We start from the raw sequence: 13,653 nt of genomic DNA, 5'->3' as shown, positions 1-13,653 counted from the left end.
TGTTCGTTTGTTCTTCCTTCTGATTTTAGAGCATCGCTTTTATGGATGTTGTCATTCTTGTTTTACTACAAACCTTATATAATGATGGCGTAGTGAGATATTACATTTTACTGACAATATCAAAACATTTAAAATTAAAATTTTTATAAAAATTTTCATAATGTTTGTTTTATAATTGTTTATGCCATTTTTATGTTTAAATTGTGTTTTTTTACTCTGAAATAAACAAGAATCATAATATTTATCTGAAGCGAAGCTAGAATATTAATATAATTATGCTTAGAGAATATTAATATTAAATTTCAGAAGTCTATCTCATGTAGCAGCTAAGTAAATTCCATTTGTCCCCAAAATTGCAAGAAGAAAGAACCAAAAAAATAATTTAATCATATGTAAAAAAAAAGAACATTTAGATGAATTTTTAGTATTGCAGCCGATTAAATTATAGTTAAAAAAACAAACAACTCACAGGCAGACGGAAGGTCTAACACAGTGTTAGTTATAGAGATGTTTTGCTGGCCTAAAGTAAACAAACTTATCATTGCATGTGGTCTCTTCGGTGCTGATAACAATTAAACAGAACGATTTATCCAAAATAATTTGATTTCAAATAAATATTAATTTGGCCTAACAATCTTTTTTTGTCAAATCCAAAAAAATCATATGACCCCCTCCAGCTATGTCAATTGTAAGGCGATAATTGAAAATAAAAAGATATTCCATTGACACTCCCATTTAACAGTTAGGACTACCAGACAAAGGTCGTAGAATCAAAGAACTAGTTGTTAAAATAAAGTCTTCTTAAAGTAATAATCTGGAAGAGAGAAATGAATGCAGATTAATTTAAGCATGCTTATTTGATCTTTACCTACCTGTGTTTTACTGTTTGAAGTACGCTTTGCAAATCATATTTTAGTAAATATAAAAAAAGTTGTAAAATATGTAATAAACAGTAAACAGTGCTTTACTTAAAAATGATTAGTGAACAAATACCACCCCACTCCCTTATTTTGTATATAAATTGAAAAAAGGTTTATGCGTAAGAATAGCAGGAGACCCTATCACTGCGGGGCCTTGAACTTTGTCGCTTTTCTATTCGGGGCAACCCTGACCTGACACCAACATAATCTTCTAACCAAACCTGATCTGATGTAAAACATATGAAATAAAGGGGGGTTTCTGTGCTCAACAAGGCACTTTGAGGACAAACGCCGAAGAACCATATATGTATATTAAGATATATAAGTTTTTAAGTTTTTATAAAGAATTTTAATGTTATAGGTAGATTTGAAATCTGCATCAAATTTTAAGGATTTTTTTATAAAATTCGTTTTTTGTATAATTCTTTATTTAAAAGCGCAAATACAATTTAAGTTAATTAATTTTGACATCCGTGATAGGTGGAATGAAAACTACCTGCGCTCTATGATGTACGACACTTAAGCTGCTCCAATCAGAGCGCAGATAGTTTTCAATCCACCAATTACAGATGTCAAAATTAATTAACTTAAATTTCCGCTTTTAGATAAATAATTATACAAAAAAAACGAATTTTATATAAAATCCTTAAAATTTGATGCAGATTTCAAATCTACCTCTAACATTAAAATTCTTTCCAACTTATATATCTTAATGTATATGTCACTAAAAAAGTATTTGAAAATTGTATACTTTGACTTACATGGTATGTATATATGCACGTCAAAGAGAAGCTACGCATAAAAATCACACTGTCCTCAGGGACAAGAAAAGTTAAAGGTGATTATTTAAACATTTGTATTTTGGTTATAATTCTTAATTATTAGTCGATTGATGTCTTTTTTTTGTTGATAAAATTAACCAGACATTACTTATTTATACAAATTCCGGATTCTTCCGTAAAATAATCTTGTTATACACAGAACCCCCCCTCCATAATATTAAAGTTAGTTTTTCATTGTTTTTTTATTAATAAATAAAAAATTAGAAGGTGCTCAAAGGTACTTTGATCGGAAAAATCACCCCAAATCCCGATGGAAAGTGCATGTATTTTTTTGCGAAGACGCCAAATTCAAACTTTCTTTGTCAGAGGCAAGTCGTGAAAGGTAAACAGTTAGTACTTTCGTGCATTTAGTCAAGACATACATCTAGTTGCATTCTTATCATTCAAAAGGCTACAGTTTAGTGAAAAAATCATATTTTTTTCAATTCATTAAAATTTTGTAAATCTTCTTCTGATTGTGTTGTCAATGTCAACCTTGTGTTTCATAATTAAAAAAAAAAAAAATTTAGTTGAATCATTTCGAGTATGGCTCCGAAACCGATTAATATCCGCTGGATTAGAACCGGTTCTAAGCCATACTGAAAAATCATGTTTTATATAATTTTTATTATCCAGTTTTCTAATAATATAAATATTAACAATCATAATCTCATAATTGACATTTTTTATCCGCGGAAACTGCTTATAATACGATGCGATAAAAACTACTAAACTTTTCACTCCTTAAGGTTAACATTCCCTGGTATAACACGTGTCATTAGCTTTATTGGTGTCGCTGTTGGGGAGGTGTCGGGTTCGAGTCTGTAACATGCTGCGTTCTACTAGAGACGCTCAAAATGGAACCTTCTGCTTCTTTGTAAGGAGCCTGACACCAATTGTAATAGTGGGAGACGCCTTTGCCCATAAGCAGGAGCAACGACAAAGGTCGTGCAATAAAAGGGTTGGTTGTTTGTTGGTTAACAAAATACCTATCGTATGAATGAACGCTTTACACAGCAATTATAAGACAAGGAGTTTGTTTCAAGGTGCGTGGAGAGGGCTAGAATACAAAGCGACATCTCACCCCTGGAGGTAAAATCCACTTGTATAACCATCTGCAAGGTTAGAAAATTACCTAACTTTACTAAGGTACTAAAGACTGATTTGACGCTTTCACACAATATCTCTTGTCATGACACCCCCACCCCCAATATCTTTTATTTAATTGAAAAGGGTTGGGTGGTTTTTGGAGGTTTGTTTATTACTTTAAGTCAGGTTAGGTTAGGTAGCTACGTAGGATAAAGGCAATGCATGGTTTAAGCATAAGAGAAAGAAAACATCCCGACACACCTTCATTTTATTTTATAAATAGGAGAGGGAAGAATATCAGTGCTCAATAGTTACTCTGTGAGAGAGCATAACAGATTTATTAAAAATTGTATTGAATTTATAGTAATGCTAATATTCTAATTCATATATTATGTCACTCAGTGTGCCTAATATCACATTTCAAGTTCAACTGTTTTTCAAAATCCTACTATTAGGTATCAAAATCATTGGGCTATTCCATAATTCAGTTTTGGCGATTTTTTTTCTCCTGCAGCTACTATTTTACCAGGCCGAAACGTTTATCAGTCAATTAGAGTAAGATGATTATTTGCGATTAGTCTTGATTTTTTTACTCAGAGCAGTTAAATTAACATTATAAGCAGCAAAACTGTAGCGGGTGGTTCAGGGCTGTTCAATGGGGAAAATCACCCTCTCCCTCCCAAAAAAGATACCTGAAACCTGTCAAAAATAACCCTACCCCCACATTAAAAATTTACACCTCTCGTCCTCCCCCCAAGAGAAAAGCTCAGACATTTCATGAAATTTACAAAACTATGGCAACGTTATGTGCATGAGTGTTCTTGTTAATAGATATTAAAATTCGATAAAAATGTCCCCATGTATATTGCAATAAAAATAAACTAATCCTGTATATAAGCTTGAAGCATGAAAACGCATCAGATTGCATAATTTAATTTAGAAAATCTAACATTGGCTTTTAATAGTTCTTAGCTGTAAAGCTACTCTATAACTAGCGTATGTGTTTATTAGTCAATATTACTTTTAAATTCTTGTATCTTCCTTGAATATTGCGTGTTTTTAAATTTCATTAACTTAATTTGTTATTATTATTACTGTTTATATTTCATCTTATATTGTAAACGTTGTTTTTATTGAGGTTTTTTTTATTCGTCAATTGTAGTTACTTTTTAAGGTCCTATTTTATCTTAATATACTTTTATTAATCTTGATTAAACTATCAGTGTCAAAACTTTTCCACCAAATATTTTAACCCCTGAAGTGTACACTAATAAATTGTAGAATGCCTTATCCCTTAAGATCCCTGCACATAATGCAGTTATTACTCATTTTAGTGTTCTGTATGATGCATTCAGTAATTTTACGATCAAATTTTGCCAGGAAGGAAAGGGACAATATAGACTGCAAAATAAACATATAACCAAAGTTTTATAAACAAGTTCTCTCATTTGTTACTATTAAAACTACCCCTATGGGTAAGCTTATTGGGGAAGAAAGGGAGGGGAGGGATATAGAAATATTAATTTTCTGAAAAAAAAACTTTTCTTCTTCTGTATATCAGTATCATGTTCTTTTTCAACCTTAATATTATTAGCTTGCCCCTGCGATAGATAGATAAAAGAGTAAAAATGGTTACTACAAAAGTTATGTAGATGTATTTGTAAAGAAAGAATTATTTAAAAATCAAATCTAGATATGATTGTAAATGTACAATGCAAAGTAGGCCTTATCGTATAAATCGCCCTTGGCACAACTAAAACATTTTTGCTAAATTCATAATCGTAGAATGTAGATGTTGTATACTTTGGTAGCTACTCAACAATTATATTTTTCTGAATGTCTATCAAATACGGTATGATATACAATAGTGATTACGCCCCTAGCTTCAAGGGGATGGCAACAGATGTGAGAAAATAGTCTAAAACCAACCTAAGCTTCCCTACAGCAATTTCCAAAATTTTAAGCTTCAGACAAAAAAAGCTTACTTCTTTTTATGATAAAATTTATTTACTTTTTTTAAAAATCAATAATAATCAGGGCTAGTTTTAAAGTATTCTTTTATAATTAGGGTCTGTTCGTTAGTCCGTCTTTTAGACAAATTCCGGTCTATTGCAAACAAATTCAAATCTTGGCCAAATTGTAAATTAGGAGATTTGCCATAATGACTCAAACAAAGCAATTCTAAAATTAAACAGAAAAACGTTTTTGTGAATTAGTTTTTCAGTTGTAGTAACATTGAAAGATTATAATAATAAGATTTGTTTATTTTTCAGGCCATAAAATGTGGACCACTACTAGAACTTCGCACAAATATTTTCTAGTACTTCATCAATCTACAAAACCATAAAGAAGTAAATTAGTCCAACTTAATGATTTTTCAAATTAAATAACTTTTTAAGGAATATACAGTAAATGTGAAGCTACAATATTCTTGAAGATAAATTTGAATGTTTGTGTTTTAACACAGAAGGCCGAAAACGAGCGAATCCTAACTTCTGGATATGTCATTACAGTAACTTTGAAAAATAGGTGAACTTTAAAGTTTTAAATGAAACGCTAAAATGCAGCAGTAATATATAATGACCAATTTAAAGAACTAATTAAGACTTTTTTTAAATTGGCCAATTAACTTTAACTGATAATAACTTTATTTTTAATTCAATATGTTGATAAAATATCAGCAATCATTTGTTTAAAGGGTAGTATACAGTTTCAAAAGTGTACAAATAACTATGACCTAATGTTGAACATTATAATATATGACCTAAGATAAGGTTGGCCTTGGCTAGAAGCAATTATTAAGCGTGTTGTTCACTATAAACCCCTGTTGCATTTCTGTACACCTGTATTGACGAATAGGAGGGAGGTTACCCAATTCCTTCCCCAAGTAAGGTCAACTTTAAATTCTGAAAACGTCCATACAATACCGCCAATTTCATATAGCCAAAAAATGCTAATATGTACTTGTTTTTTGGCTTTATCTATAAAACTATGTAAGCTAGTTGTGTTCAAACTTTTCAACCGATAATTAAATTTACAAAAGGGTTAATTTTATCATAATTAGGGATGTACATCATTTTAACGTTCATTGTATTATCCCCTAGGATCCCTGATTATAATCATTTCATTACTCAATCTTTCTGCATTAATCCAACTCCAATAATTATGCTGTTTAATTCTAAAAATATTAAAACTAAAGTATATCTAATTTGTATTGCCAAACAAATTGTTCTTTACGTTTATAAAACTTCATTATTATTATGATTATTATCTTTGAATTATGCAGTGGCGTTCACAGAAAATGGTTGCAAAATTTTTAAAACTGCATAAACTGCATATTCTCATTTATGCATTATTATAACATTTTCTATTTTATTAGCCTTTGTGTTTTGTGAAACAAGGAAAGTTTGTGGATGTAAAAAAAATTGAGGAAGTGCTAGGACACCCAAAAAAAATGGTACGCAAAGAAAGAGGGATGAGTGTTGCCTATGTGTTTTTTTTTGTATCTGTCTGTTGTGTTCTATAATGCTAGGGAAAAAGTTATAGCTAAATGGGCTTCAAAATATAATTTAAATTTTAGAAAATATATTTATATGAGTTGCGACAATTCTCTTCAGTTTGGAAATATCTTAGATCAATGATTAAGTAAATAAAATATTCATAAATTCTAATGTAGTATACCCTAGTTTTCATTTTCAAAAAAAATGTTGTTGTCTTTAATTTCTATATTATAAGTAACACACTACCTCCCGACATAAATATATAAATAATATGACTTTAATCTAAATTTATACTTATTTATATGTTCCTTTATCTTATATACACTACAATATACGATTCAAACTAAATTGATGGTCTGGGAAGAGAGAGGGGAGGGAATTTGTGGAGGGAGGGATGGATATGTTTTGTCCTAGGCCCTGGGGGCTGGGGAATAATTAAGAACGCGCGTTGGAGAGAAAAATATTAGTTCTTCAAGAAACATTTGTATGTAAACATTTGATTAGTTCAGGACATTACAGTGTAAAAAATTAATATTAACGAGTATTAAAAGAACAGGTGTGTGATCAAAGAAATAAACCTTCACCCACAACCCCCAGGGGTCTAAAATATTGCAATATATCCCTTCCCCATAATACCCAAGGGGTGGGGGCGGGCACATTTTTGCATGGACAGAAAATCACCCCCTAGATAAAGTTTGTCATTCGTCCGTGATTCATAAATAATAAGGATTATCAGTGAAGCAGCAATTAAAAATATCTTAAATGATAAAAACAAAAGTGTAAATTACTGTTTTACAGTAATAGTTAAACTGTTAGAGCTGATGAATAATTTAATTATTTGTTTTTTGGTCGCTATTGTAAATAAATCATTGAATGTTAAAATTTTATTAAACTTTTCTATGCTGTTTATTAATCTATGAAAAATCCCCTAATTTAAAGCTAAAATAAGAAGGTAGTCTTTACTTCTATATTAAGTATAATGCATTTTGAGCAATATTTTCACGATTTTTTCTATTTGTTGAGCTTTTATATATGAATATTATCATTATTATACAGTTATTTAATTAATTGCACAATTAATAAACATTTATTATCAAAAAGTTTGGAAATGAGTTGAAGTAGGTAGATCCCTTCATTTTACTAATGGACTCAACATATGCCCCATGTTCAAACAATTAAAAAATGTAGCCATAACAGGAAGCTATGACAAGTGGAACAGTCCTAATCATTTCATTACAAAGCTTGCTTAGGAATGGAGAAGTATTTGATATTAAAACTACAAAGTGTCAGGGATCTTTAGGGATAAGATAATGGATGGTAAATTTATGTACACCCCATATTGAGATAAACAAAATTACACAATTTGTAGATTGTAAATACTGGTGAAAAACATTACTAGTTGGAACCAACCAACCAACATTTATTAAAAATCTCCAAAGTTTATAGTTAAATGATTGAGAGGTAAAACTTTTGGCACCAGTAATATTAACAGTCCAATATCCGCACCATCCCTGACACACAAAAAAGTTTAACTTCCTTTACATTTGATAGCCTGATATCTAGTTGCCGAATGTGTACGCAGTTTCCTGAGTGTTTCCTCATCCTAGCTCAATATTTACTACTAGCTAAAAAAGCTTCAAACTTCAAAAAAAAAAAATCAAAATTTAAAAAATTCAAATTTATAATGTATATTGTATAAATCGTTTACACATTCAAATTTTGATTTTTTTAAGGGAAGTTTGAAGATTTGTAGCTAGTAGTAAATATTGAGCGAGGATGAGGAAACACCCAGGAAACTGCGTACACATTCGGCAACTAGATATCAGGCTATCTTACATTTACCGTATTGCAAAATATCACAATTATTCAAGTGACAAAGGTCATAGTAGGAGTCTTCAGTCAGGGATAAGGGATGGGAAACCTGGCCGAAAATTAGGTCTCAGCCTCCTTTTAAAAGTGATGGGGCAACTTTTCTTTTTTGCTTATAAAATCAACTAATTTCCTCCAGTTCCTCATTGGCTGTAGGGCAATATCCAATAGCCTGAAACTTGCTTTTAGCATTAACCAATTATTAATAACAAACGCGTCCCCCAGTTCATTATTGGCTAAATTAATTCAAGCAAACATAAATTTCTGCTATTAGAAAGACAACAATGGAAAGTTTCTGCTATCAGAAGGACAACAATATATATGACGTTCAATCACATCAACTTATTATTAAATCTACACATTAATTAATGTCCATATAGCAAAACATAAATTGAGAGATCGTTTTTTGAAGACTGAGTAGGATTCAACATTTTATACTTTAGAACAATGTGAAAAACTCATTGTCTTTAGACAATTTAAAAGTTACATTTCATGTGGAATTGATAACCCACCTAAATGATTACAAATACAAAACTAGTTCAATATGTAAATAAAAGTGTACTGTGTTTTGTTAAAAAAAAATTTTCATTAATTTTGGTAAAAATTATTGCACACTTAATTGAACTTTTCTGTTAATATTTAACGTAAAATAAATTTTTTTTAAAATTCTTAATTTATATGTATGCTATGGAACAATTAGTTGATAGAATGTTACCCATGTACTTATTCAAATCTACTTAATTTATTTATTAAAGCTGGGGGGCTAAAGCGGTGTTTATTTCTAAATACAAATTTTGGGGTGAAGTAGATCCCCCCTTAAAATGGTTGAAAATAAATCAGATTTAACCATCTCAAAAATTTTTTTTTTTTAAATGGGGGGGGGGGGTTGGCGAAGTGGGGGGGATTCTACTTAAAGCCACTAACATATTGGTTCTTTGGAAAGTTTTTATTATATTTTATGATTGGTGAAATCAACTACCTGAATTCTATTCTATACTTTTTTTCTTTGCATTCATATAATAGCTATTTCATCATTGTTCATAGTTTTCAAATCTAACTACTGCGTCATCCCGAAACTAGTTTTTTAGGCCTAGTTGGAAAATAGGCCTGGAATAATATTTTCTTACGTTTCCCATCCCTTATCCCTGGTCTTCAGTAGTATTCAAAACACTTCAAAACCTTCATCATTAGAGTTGAAGGTTAGTAAAATATGAATTTCTAGCCGATGCTCATCAAGCATCTATGGGTGCTGCTTCTATCTGAGGCCAGAAAAATAGCCTTAAATCTAAAAATTGAATAGCCCAAAACCATCCCGGGAAATATGTGAAGCTTTCCTAAAAAAGAACTCAATCAGTTCAGAAGGGCATTAAAAGTTTAATTTGACTTTGCTTAGACTGACTAAAAAATAATTTTTCCTTTTTTTAAATGGACCAAATCCTATCAAATAACTTAGGCTAGCCTCGGAGTTGAAATATATTTAATATTTTTTTTTATACCTATGTAGGGTTGAGGAAAACCCTTCTTGTATAGTTCATAGGATTTGTCACAATATCTCAATTTTTAAAAGAAAAAGCTGTTTATTTACAAGAGGTTTTACAAGACTGATTACTGCTTGTCATATTCACATTAATAATTTAAAATTGTAATTGATAATACTTCTTTTCCCTGCTTTAAAATGTTTTAAACGAACAGATCTAGCTTACTAAGAAAAGAAAAAATTTACATATTTGTACATCTTTATTTCTTCATGATTATGTAGGGTTAGGAGACTTTGTAGAATTTGACATAATATTTTTAATTTTCACAAAGAATATATACTGGCTGTGACACTTTTAAATTTTAATAATACTTCATTTCCTGCATTTCAATATTTGGGTTTTCTTTTACAGATAGCTTTATATACAGAATTTTATAGAATTTTTGGACGTACAGACCTCGAATATTAGAAAATAATTTGTGTACAAAATTTATATGCAATCTCACATAACTTCAAAGTTGTTTTTCACTCAAGCAAATCTTTTCTATGACTAATCAAAATTCAAAAGGTGTTTTTCGTGCTTCGTTTTAGATGCCCAAACCGGCAAAATCCTTTTTTACGAACAGTGGATACCATCTTATTACCTCCCACTTTAAATCTACACACATAACGTTTTAATTGCCCTTGCAGTGCCCTAACACTCAAATTGATCCTTAACCTAACTATGTTATGTAATAAGAATTTTAAAAAAGATAAATTAAAGACATAGCATACATAAAAGAGATGATTCGCTCATAACATTGTACCTTGTTGTAATAGGAATCTGTATTCCAAGAATCAGATGAAAACAAAAAATTATTGTTAAAAAGCAACATGTTTTAAATGGACGTACGGACTTTCTAGTAACATTTATAGAGTTGCTTCGCTTTCTAAATCGTACTTAATTGTTATAGAAATCATCATGCAAAGTTTAAATCGATAGGACAATTCTTACATGTCTAAATTAACGAAAACAGCTTTTGATAAAGGTGGGTTTGTAAATAGTTCCATTGGCGTTTGGAGAGATATTTTTCTTAAATGTGTTTTCATCATGGGATTTTTAAATAGGCCTAAAAACCAAAACTTTAAACTATATTAATATAGACCAGTCAAGAGAATATTTCCTCTATTTTTTTACCATAGATCCAGATTTAAGATTTCCTATTTCAAGTACTGTTCTTAATATCTCAAATGATTTTAACGTGTTTTTGCTGTTATATTAAAGTGTACAATCTATACCTATAAAAATAAAATTTGGCAACCCCATAACAACGCAAACTGACAAAGACAAACAGACAGACACAAACACTAATAGAGTAGCTTTGCTATTAAAGTATGATGATATATTTTCTCGTATTCATTCGAATCCGGTGGATAGGAACCGGTTCTCATCCATACGAAAAAACTATGTCTAGCATCGTATTATATCCAGCTTTCTACGAATATAGAAATGTACAATCATAAGATTAAAACCAGTTTTTTTAGCCGGTGCCTCCGGCACCTCGGGCTAAAAAAACTAGTTTTAATCTCATATTTGTACTTTCTATATCCGCGGAAAGCCGTTTATAATACGATGCGAGAAATAACTATAACAAATTATCCTGTTATAACCTATACTTTGTCAAAGAATTGACTGAGAAAAGAGAAGTTAGTATCCAGCATTTTATACTCTCTAGACTTTACATTTCTCTTTAATTTTCACGGATTTTTCTTCTCTCTCTTTTCTCTCCCAAAATCCATATCAGCGATGTTCAACAATTCAGACAGACAAAAGATTCTTTTATATTTAAGTCTTGGGATGCTTTTAGGGTAATTTTTAGTCCCTTTCATCTCCTTTTAAATACAGAGCCCAGCCCCAAGTTGATGGGGGAGCAGCCGCTAGTTAATATTAAAGAAACATAATATTATCTCCAAATCTGAGCAAAAATATAAAATACATATGTTGTTGGTCAGCTTAAATACAAAATATTTAAAATTGTTACACAGACTTTTTGGTAAAGATTATAGAGTTCATACGCTTTTCACATTGTACTGCATAGTAGTAGTGTTACTCAAAATACACTTTGTCGAATTTTATTCTTCTGCTGACCTAAAAAGTTACTTTAAGGATAGAAATAAATGTACAAAATCTCATCTCTCTATCTCTACTGGTTAGTTAGCGCCATGCATCTAAAAAATCAACAGATAACGGTTGCACGGCGGTTTTAACAATTTCTCAGCAATGTGCAGGTTTTTAACTCTTTTGCATATTTCAACTTAACCATATAAGGCCAAAGATATGATATCCAAAAATAATTTTGTCAAAGTCTACTCTACAATTAGCGCTAGTCGGTTTTCTAAAAAAATTGCTGTTAATTGTAAAAAAAATACATCGCCAGCGCACTAGTCTCGATTCAAAGATAGCACAGCATACTTTTGACTAGGGTTGGGCCGGATAGTTTTTTGGCCGGATACCGGATATCCGGCCGATTTCAAATGACGGATATCCGGATAACCGGCCAAATTACTGGCGTCTTATTCTATAAAACTGGCGGCTACGTCCTTAGAGGCCTCTAGGGGCACTTGAAGGGGGGAAGGAGTTGAATTTGATAACCATTTTTTTAGTAGCGAAGCCACTCTATAATTCACTTTGTCCGTCAGTCAGTCAGTCCGTAACGCTATGGGGGAAATGGGATTTACTCAGCTCCTATAAAAGATAGAATGCTGAAATTTGTTGACAACATTCCTATTACTAAGGAGCACAATTAACTATAAAACATCAATAGCGGTCGGACCGCTTTTTAACAGGTTTTAGGCTATTTTTGTATTTTTCACATTTTTCTCCAGGTCTTAGGTGTTTATGGTCCGATTTCCAGATTTTTTTCAGTTAAAGATATCAAAATTAAATTTCCTGTTGTTTAAAGAAAACAACCATGATAGTCAGACTGCCTTTTTGAAGGTTTTTGTTTGTTTTTTTGAATTTTTCCCTTTTTTTCCATTTCTCTTATTTAGGTAGGATATATTCCGATTTTCTAAACTTTTATAGTTAAGGATAAAAAAATTAGATTTCCTGTCGTTTTAAGAAAAAAAACCATGGCGGTCAGACTGCCTTTTAGTAGGTATTTGGCTATTTTTATATGTTTTACATATTTTCCCATATCTTTGGTGTTTTTGGTCCAATTTTAAAACTTTTTTGGGATATCAGTATCAAAATTATTTTTCCCATTATTATGAGCATCTTGTATGTAATTTACTTTGACCGTCATCATTATACAAAATAAAACAAGGTTTCATGTTTATTTTCTTTAATAAATCTATTCTTGATTTTAACAAATACACTTTAAATCTACTTGTACGTATTCCCATAATTTTTTGTGCTTCGCTACTTATGGATGTTGTCATCCTTGTTTTATTTCAGATTTAAGAAAGAAAAAAAGGGGCGATTTCTCTTGGGAGAGTGGTGGTACCCTCCCCCAAAATAGTTATAAACCTTCCCAGGGCCTATGAGAAGCTACCCTGTAAAGGAGAACCTGATCAGTTCAGCGGTTAGCGAGATCCTTTAGTACAGACAAACAGATAAACATCCTGTTACTTTATTTTAAGGATTCAGGTTTAAACTTAAAAATTATGTAACTATTAAATGATCTTTCTTCTAAGCAATTAATCTAATAAACTATTTCCACCCTCAATCTGTAATATTAACCCCTATTGGAGGATGGGCGGGGAAGTGCGCATGCCCCCCGGCCCCCCCCCCCTTTGCATTTTTTCCAAATATGGGTATGACACATAACTGAGAGTTGGAATTTTTTGAATACCTCCTTCCTGGCGGGCACTAAGGTAAAAAGTAAAATTTTTTTTTACTTAAACAAAGCATTTCATGTTATCAAATACTTAAATATTCTATAGTCGTACATCCTCGTATGAAATATAGGTGTTCAAGTCGATTTCAGGTTCCAGGT

The 13,653-nt window shown here is 31.1% G+C and overlaps 1 protein-coding gene across 2 annotated transcripts in view; it reads right to left on the bottom strand.

Moving 5' to 3' along the window:
• The window catches only part of LOC145319175 (G-protein coupled receptor Mth-like), a 59,043-nt gene extending 58,836 nt beyond the window's left edge, over positions 1-207 (bottom strand). For both annotated transcript variants that reach the window (XM_080161087.1, XM_080161088.1), the window contains exon 1: positions 74-207. In XM_080161087.1, the coding sequence (XP_080017213.1) occupies positions 74-159 (86 nt within the window). In that variant the 5' untranslated portion in view covers positions 160-207. The remainder of the gene's footprint in view (positions 1-73) is intronic.
• Between the last annotated feature and the right edge of the window lie 13,446 nt (positions 208-13,653).

This window comes from Acartia tonsa, chromosome 5, assembly GCF_053477335.1.
Source record: "Acartia tonsa isolate MP-2025a chromosome 5, ASM5347733v1, whole genome shotgun sequence".
NCBI classification, from domain to species: Eukaryota; Metazoa; Arthropoda; class Copepoda; order Calanoida; family Acartiidae; genus Acartia; species Acartia tonsa.
This window is presented reverse-complemented; position numbering and strand designations above follow the sequence as displayed.